The 8,936-nt window shown below is 48.9% G+C and overlaps 1 protein-coding gene across 1 annotated transcript in view; it reads left to right on the top strand.

Annotated features, from left to right (window-relative positions):
• LOC106807140 overlaps positions 1-8,936 on the top strand; it is a 31,893-nt gene that overhangs the window by 21,736 nt on the left and 1,221 nt on the right. The window contains exons 3-5 of the mRNA XM_014809403.1: positions 85-248; positions 6,774-6,887; positions 7,253-8,074. Coding sequence (XP_014664889.1) covers positions 85-248; positions 6,774-6,887; positions 7,253-8,074 — 1,100 coding nt within the window. The remainder of the gene's footprint in view (positions 1-84; positions 249-6,773; positions 6,888-7,252; positions 8,075-8,936) is intronic.

Genomic DNA, 8,936 nt, shown 5'->3' with positions numbered 1-8,936 from the left:
CCATCGCAGCTATAACATGTTACGCCCGCTATAACGTGCCATCGCAGCTATAACGTATTATGACGCCCATTATTGTGTTTACAGATCACTTTGACGACGACTCGGTAGCGGCGGCGGTAGCAGCGGAGGAGGAGGAGGAGCACGAGAGATGGGGCAGAGAGCTGCTTCTTCTAAAGCGGGACCAGCTGCTACAGGAGGTGTTGCGACAGAAAGCCGAGCTGGAGGCAAGGCAACAGCACAAACCACAGGTAAACGACTCTAACCTACAGACTCTCTCTCTCTGTAACCTTTCAGTCTCCTGGGCGATATAGGTCATTTGTGAACTCCATCTATGTCGCTCGGTTGGTCCTCTTTCGCTCCATTTCCCTCCAGGTGTAATGAGTTCCGCCTAACCTACAATAGGTGACACTAATTAGTCTACTGTCTGTAATGTAACGCCGTACGACGTCACTAGAACTATTTACTGTCGATTAGCGTATCTGACGTCACTTCGGGGCTATGATATCAGATCAGGTACATGACGTCATTTCTTAGGTCAGGTAGCATGCATCGCCCATGATGATTGTTTTCAAGTTTATGACGTCACGACATGCTTATGACGTCATTTTAGATCCAGGTCATCATTTATTGTAGGTCCAGGTAGCGCGCATGCGTAGTACACGATGATTGTAACTGCAGCTACATTCCCTGGCTGAAGCTTTACGTCTCTTACCTCGGCATCTTGCGATCTCGCATTGAGCATTAGTCTCAATAGAGTCTGCAACTCGAAATATAATGTCGCGGTGACGTCAGGCGTTGGCCGTGACGTCAACGTGACGCGCGCCGCTTGCTCTTTGCTTGCAAAGCATTTGGCGCTGCCGTAGGGTATGTGTTGGGTGGGCATGGTGAGGGTCGGGTATGATGATGGTAAGTTCTTGCGTCTCCTCTCTCTCTCTCTCTCTCTCTCTCTCTCTCTCTCCACTCTCCTCTCTCTTTCTCCCTCTTTCTCTCTCTCTCTCTCATCTCTCTCTCTCTCTCTCTTCCAAATAATACCGGCACGGCAAGCGCACCCACTCCACATAAAAACACACTCCCCTCTCTTCGCTTTGTCTGTCTTTATATCTATCACTCTCACTTCCTGACTTTCTCCTACTCTCTTTTTCTTCCCTCTCGCTCCGTCTCACAGGTCACACCTGCTCCTGTCCCCCTCCACCTCTTTTCGTTATCGCTCAACGGTCATCGCCTTTTTTATCCAGCCTATTGTCTCTCCTTCTCTCTTTTCTTTCCCTCGTTATTTCTGTCCCTTTCCTCTCTCACGCATCTTTCTCGAACGCCAATACCCCAACTCTAGGGCGCGGTTGTTTCACTCTTACAGGCTGTCCGCCACACAAGTGTCGTAGTGTCAGTTATTCGGTCGGATAGCGAGTGTGTGTGAGCGATTGACAATCAGCAAAACACATATCGCACTGATTTCTCTTTGAAGAGTGCGTGAGAGAGAGCGCAGAGGAGGAGAGAGAGGAGAAAGAAGAGAAGAGAAGGGAGAGAGAAGAGAGGGGGGAGGGGGATGGAGTTAGAGAAAGATGTTTTTGTAAACGGAAAAAGAGAAAGGAGGGAAGGTCTTACGTGTAAAAATGCCGCCTGGTGACGTGGGTGGTAAGGTTGGTGGGCGGTGATTGCCATAGTGGTGGGGTGGCGTAGGTGAGTGGTGTTGGTTGGATGGTCTGTGAATGTGAGTAGGTGGTAGGGGGTTTGTTGTTGTTTTGGCATATGTCGTGAGTGGAGTAACAAACAGCCGGGGTGGTAGAGTGCGGTTGGTTGTTGGGTGGATGAGTGAGTGGCTTCGGTGGTGGTAGGTGGGCCGTTGCGGTTGTTGGTTTTGGATAAGTGACAGTGGTGGGTGGGTAAGTGTGGGTTGCGTTGTTGGTTTGGATGGTGTGATGGTCCTGGGTGAGTAGGTGAGTCACGTGATGTGGGTAGGGGTAAGTGCGTTGGGTTGAACTGGTTGGGATGGATCACTGTTGGGGGGTGGGTTAGGTGGGGTTGGTGTTGGTTGGATGCGGTGAGTGGGGAGTGGTAGTTGGTTGGTATTTTGTCAGAATCGTTGTCTGTTATAGATTTGGATGCCGTGAGTGGGAGTGGGTGCGGTAGGTGAGTTGTTGATTTGGTGGCGTTGGATGGATGTATCGTGGCGGTGTGTGAATAGGTGGATTCACTTCTTGGGTTGGATGGGTTAAGTGGTGGTGGGTTAGCGTGAGTTTTTGTATTCAGTATGTTGGGCTGGTATTGGAGTGAGTGAGTAGCGTGGAAAGGTGTGATTGTTGTGGTTGGACATGAATGAAGTGGGTGGGTGGTAGGTGGGTTGGTTGACGGGTTGGAGGGTGAGTGGGTTGTGTGGTAGGTGGTGGTTGTTGGGTTGGATGGGGAGTGGGTGGGGGAGTAGGTGGGTGGTCTGTTGGTTGGATGTTCGTGAGTGGGTGGGTGTGTAGCGTGGTTGGTTGTATGTTGGATGGCATCAGGTGGGTGGTGGTAGGTGGATGGCTGTTGGGCTATGGATGGAGTAGTTGGCCAGTGGGCAGTGGATAGGTGAGTCATCTGAGTGGCGTAGCGGTGCAGCTTGGTTTGCTGGCGTTGATGCGTGTGAGTGGGTGGGTGAATAGGTAGATAGCTAGATTTGTTTCTTCGTGACTCATGAAAGCATCCATCGGTAGTCTAGTCTGAAGTACAGCGACGAATGTGTCTGCTTTCTGTTGTTTGGCTGTGCTTTGTGCTGCTGCTGTTGATGTTGTTGCTGCTTGCTGCTTCTGATGATGATGATTACGATGCTCTGCTGATGATGATGGATGATGCTACTGGATGCTGCCATCTGGCGTTGTTTTTGCCGCCGGTCTGCACTGGGATGAATTCTTTGTATAGAAAAAGTAGACTTTTGCTAGCATCGGGCAGTAACGATGAAAAGGACGTGTCATAAGATACGCCCATTTTCCGCTCCTCTAGTGTAATTGGAGTAGGGAAAACTAACATTTGATCTACTCCGCTATATTATAATCATAGAACAACAAAGACTTAACCTCAAAATGTTTGTTATTTAAGTTCGTTCTATAATCTCTGCATGTTAATTATGCCAAGATATAATATGCAAATGCAGTTATACAGCGATGGTCAAAAGATTCACAAATTCTGGTGCAAAGGTTTGGAAAATCTGAACATTGTCGAATGAAAAATGTGGCTTATAGTATGGCAATTCTCTAATTTTGTAGACAAATACTGACCAATGAACACTTTAAATTTAGATCCACTCCTAAGCAATCTATATTGCATCTTTAACCCATTTCATGTTTTCATTAAATGTTAATACAACGATCAGGGGATCAAAATATGTAAAAAATCGAAGGCATATTTTGTTCATCATTCATTTATTCTGCCAAGCAGATAAGGCCCATATGCCTTACTATTGGTGGTAGAGTGGATTGGGATCTTCATCTCCAAGGCAATTCAGCGCCCTTCTTCCTGCTAATGGCAGCTTTTGCATTCCACCAACTACCTGAAATGGTGTTATGCTGTATTAGAGCGGACATTGCGCGCAAGTACTGAACCGCCATAATCATCTTGTCAGAGATTTAAGCAGCGAAATTTGCGTTTTAAAAGCGAACCCTGGAGAGGTTTTCAATTGCGAGTTGGGGCATGATTTATTGGCCTCTGGAACAATAAAAAAAAACGCAATAAATAGATCCCACAAGAGTGCCTCTAGATATAGATTAGCAACGATCCGGAAGAAGAAGCGTAGCGAGAGAAGTGGGAGCTTGATTCCTTACATGAAATAGACTGGGCCTGCATCAAATTGTTTGGCGACAACTTTTTGTACCTGACCAAAACCTGTCCGAGTGAAAGTGCTATCAGCAAAGCTAGATGAAGCAACGGGGGAGCAAAAGTTCACAGACCATACTGTACAACAAAAACGGAATGGAAGTCTTTCCAGTTGACTCGAACTGACCAAGTGAAACTTTCGATAACATTGTTGACCCAGAAGACAGTGTCTGAAGATTCAGAAGCCAGCTACTTTGGTCAAAGAAATCGAGAACCAAACGCGTATGACACACCTTAGAAAGGAGGCGATTACTTGACAAGTGAAATGAGATTCTCCATTCAACATCCATTAGAAACCAACCTGAAGGACGGTTTCTCAGCATTCCCAAGGCCCGCACAAAAGAAGTCAAGGAGATCCTCAGGAAAAAAATGAAGAATCCCATGAATGAAAAGATTGTATTGAGAGTAGGCGAGGGCCCGTGGACAGAACAAGGCGGGAAGGATCTTCTGCATTATCGATTGTGTACCCTCTTGTGTGCCTATTTGTCATTGATCAAGAAGGCGATGATGACCGAAACTGTGAAAAGTGCCTCGTACAGGAACTAGAACCCAAATACTTACAAAGAATTGTGGGTACGAGAGGCCGGCAAAGGACTCTAAAATGCAAACAGCATGTTTATGTTGATTCGAGCGACCAATGCCAAATGTATAGAAAAGCTAAAAACAAAAGACCTACGGATATTCGGAGGACTTTGCTCTGAAAACATTTTCTTGGATACCGGCCGTCGCTGCATCTGGTCGAGGGGCTGACAGATCAATACTTAGAGTTCTGTTGATTCCATGTTTTGAGAGGATCCATCAAAGATTGAGCGAGAAAGGCGGCGCAGTAAGTTTAAAAGCACCCATTGAAGATAAATTAGTCGATCAACTGCGACCACACACTGCCCTGCTGGAGATTGAGACAGATTTTTGGCATTTCAAAGCCGAAAAATAAGTTGGAAGCTGCCAGATGTTCTTCGTATGCAGCACACATCAGGAAGCGCAGGCGGATGGAGCAACCTTTCGAAACCTCCAAGTTGTAGCAGTATGGCTTTTTCTGGCGACTCAGACGGTTGTTTGTTTGACATTCAGGTCAGAGATGGTTGTTCAGCGGAAATTACAAAACTTTTGTAAAGTATTGAACGAGGGAGACTTACGAATCAGCTGAAATGCTCGCCTAATCTCCCCATGCAAGTGCATGCGAGTCGAAAAAAACGGGCAGCAAGACGGAATTTGTTGTTTTCTTCAAGTGACACGCGATTAGACTTCATACTTCTCATGGCACGTACTGGAATGTTATTCACTCCATTGGGCCTTAGTGAAATCTGGTCTCAGAGCTGGTTCGCGGGATTCGACAAAGATTACATACCCAGATTCACAGCTAGCATCAAGAGTGCGGGTAGAGGATTGTGCCCTAGTGTGCTGACCACTTCTCGCATACGTTAAGCTGGTTGCGCGACTATTATACAAGCCAAGGTACTGGGGAACAAAGCATGCCCCTTCATCAATCGTATCCTACCGTAGTCTTGACATGCTTGTTGTTTATGGAACAAGCTGTATAGTGAGACCATTACATTGACATGTCCTCGTGAGGAGTTAACCTTCGCGTAACAAGCTGCATCAAAAATGAACACAGATTTCAGGAACATGGAGTAGATCTTAGAGACTAAACATGTGACCTCACGAGTTAAGAGGTATATCGTCTGGGAGGCAAAGCTTTCCCCCAACTAGGCCATGCAATACAGCAAGCACTATCCGACGGGCATATTATCAATCTAATCACATAGATGACTTTGAGTTGCCGCCTCATAAACCGCAGGAACAACTAGATCCGTACTGTCTTTGGCCTTTACGGAAGCAGGATGCGAACTTCTAAGCTGTCTGATGAAAGCTGTGGCAGATACAATTCCTGAGAATACACCCAGTTCGATTTGCAACTGCGCAGAAATGCAGGCAGCGTCAGATGTCGCAAGTGCGCAAAAATAGGACTGCCATCTGCATGTCAGTTATCTGTGCGCTTTGCCAATAGTGTTCCAGTCGTGTATTCTGACACGAAGCTGGAGCAATGTCGAGAATCCACTCGCCATTACCAGAAATTAAACTGACTGTCACGCGTGAAAATGGTGGGGCTACACATGCTGAGCTAAACGATGCTCTTTGTCTGCGTTGCTGTGATACTCAAAACCATTATACATGCAATATCCTGCCGATTGCATTTAGAAGTGTGGAAAAACCTCAGGCCACTTATAGTGTTTTTGATGTATCCTTTTTCTTGACGTTATGTAACACAACATGGGTGCCTAAAATGTTTATTTTGGTCAAACACGAAATAATCAGAAGCATGCTTTGTCTAATATCCAATGCTGAGGTAAACAAAACATGACCTTATTTATGGCATGTTCTTTTGGAGCATATGTGATCGTCAAAATATGAAATATTTTATTTGTTACTCTTAATTGTAAGTAGATGCTTTGCTTTGCTTTGCTTTGCTTTGCTTTGCTTTACTTAAATTTGCTGAACTATAACGTGCGTTGGATCTGCATTCTTCGCGCTCCATTCATAAACAGTAAAAACAACAAATATACACACACACACTCGCGTTTGTGTGTGTGTATGTGTGTGTGCGTGTGTGTGTGTGTTGTGCATTCGTGCGTGCGTGCGTGCGTGTGTGTGTTTACGTGTGTATGTGTGTGCGTGAGTGTGCGTGTGCGTGTGTGCGCAGATGCGCGTGAGTGTGTGTGTATATGGTATGTATGTGTGTGTTTAGCGCGCGTGTGTGTGTGGGTGTGTGCGTGTGTGTGCGCGCGCGTGTGTGTGCGCGCGTGTGTGTGTGCGCGCCTGTGTTTGGGTGAGTGCGTGCGTGCGTGCGTGTGTGCGTGCGTGCATGCGTGTGTGCGCGCGTGCGTGCGCGCGTGCTTGCATGTATTTATGTGAAAGTGTATTTTGCGCAGGTAACAGAGGCAGATATCAACATTAAGTACGAGAGAGCTCAAACGGAGGAGGATCTCAAGATTCTGCGAGATATCACACAGCTACGACAGAGACGAATCTCAACTGTACTCAGGGTATGTGTTTATTCTACCAGTGTAGTCAAGGTTCGTGTGCGTCGCTTCTGTACTCAGGGTATGTGTGTATGTACTTTTCCTGCAGCCATTGTATGTCTCTGTATATGGCTGCTGTCTGTGCAATCCTTCCTTCTTCTTCTCGCCCTCCTCTCTCTCTCTCTTTCTCACTCACCTCCACTCACGTCGCTCTCCCTCCTCTCTCTCACACTCACCTCTACTTACCTTCTCTCACTCCCTCGTCTCTCTCACACTCACATCCCATCGCCTTCTCTATCCCCTTCCTCTCTCTCACACTCACCTGCACTTACCTTCTCTCTCTCCCTCCTTTCTCTCACACTCACCTGCACTCGCCTTCTCTCTCGCAGGTGGAGAGCCTACAGAAGAGCTTAAAAAAGAGCAGTAAGAAGATCGGGGGTAGCGGCGGCAGCGGGAAGGGCCGACTCGTCACGATGGGCAGCAGCGAGGAATTGAAAACGAGGCTGGTCGAGATGACCGACGAAGTGACGCGAATCAACGACGAGATCGCCACGCGCGAGCACCGCCGCGAGGTGGCGCAGCACAAGCTGTCGACGCAGCGCGTCGAGGAGCTGCAGCGCTTTAGCGCTAGCATGAAACGCCGCGACGCCCCCTCGCGGCCGTCAGGCGGCGCCGCGGGGAACAGGTGCGACACTCCGTCGCCGCCCGTCGCCACAGGAGGAGTCGCCGCGGCGGTAACGACGGTGGCGCCGCCGCGCGGTGCGTCGCCGAAGCCGGCGGAACGTGCGAAGAAGGGCGCGAAGTACGGGCCGCTGAAGATCGTCACCAACATCGCCGAGTTCAGGCTGCGTTCCAGCGACAGCAAGAAGAAGAACAAGCAGCAGCGGAAGCACGAGGTGGCGCAGCGAGCGCTTGACGTCATATCCGGCAGCACGACGTCGCTGGACGCTGTCGACGCGGGGCCGAAAGCGTCGCCGGACAGCGCCGACGCGAGGCTGTCGTCACCCGAACTTGTGGCGCCACCTGTCGACGCGAAGGCGTGCGAATCGGCGCGGGGCGTGTCGAGCTTTGAGACGGAGGTGATGGCAATGCTGCAGCGCACGAAAACTAGCTCGGTGAGCTCGCGAGATGGCAGCACGAGTAGCGGGCACAGTCGGCGGCTGACGGCTGACGAGGCGCTGCTGAAGCCAGAGACGATTGCTGTGATCACAGTGAGTATGAATGTCGCTCGAGTTATCTATGTAATTATCTGCCTATAGAGAGAGAGAAGAGGACGAGAGAGAGAGAGATGAGAGAGGGAGAGAGGTGAGAGAGAGAGAGAGAGAAAAGAGAAGTGAGAGAAAGCGAAAGAGAAAGAGAGAGAGAAGCAGAGAGGAGAGAGAGAGAGAGAGACGAGAGAGAGAGCGTGAGAGCGAGCGAGAGAGGAGGGAGAGAGAGAGAGGAGCGAGAGAGAGAGGAAGAGTCGAGGAGAGAGAGGAGAGAGAGTGAGAGAGAGAAAGAGGGAGAGAGAGCGAGAGAGCGAGCGAGAGAGAGAGATAGAAAGAGTCATTGAGTGAGAACTAAAAGAGAATATAATATATATAATGACAAATATGTATATTATAATATATATATATATATATATATATATATATATGATATACATGTAGGCAGATAATCACATAGATTAACTCGTTGCGACATTCATACTCACGTGATCACAGCAATCGTCTCTGGCCTTCAGCAAGCGCCTTGTCGTCGGCCGTCAGCCGCCGACTTGCTGCCACAGCTACTCGTGCTGCCATCTCCGCCGAGGCTACGATGATAGTTTCGTGCGACCTGCAGCCTTGCCATCCACCTCCGTCTCAAAGCTCGACACGCCCGCGCCGAATTCGCACGCCTTCGCGTCCGACAAGGTGGCCGCCACAAGTTCGGGTGACGACAGCCTCGCGTTCGGCGCTGTCGCGCGACGCTTTCGGCCCCGCGCGTCGACAGCGTCCGCGACGTCGTGCTGCGGATATGACGTCAAGCGCTCGCTGCGCCACCTCGTGCTTCCGCGCTGCTGCTTGTTCTTCTTCTTGCTTCGCTGGATCT

Source organism: Priapulus caudatus, unplaced genomic scaffold (assembly GCF_000485595.1).
Source record: "Priapulus caudatus unplaced genomic scaffold, Priapulus_caudatus-5.0.1 Scaffold197, whole genome shotgun sequence".
NCBI classification, from domain to species: Eukaryota; Metazoa; Priapulida; class Priapulimorpha; order Priapulimorphida; family Priapulidae; genus Priapulus; species Priapulus caudatus.
This window is presented reverse-complemented; position numbering and strand designations above follow the sequence as displayed.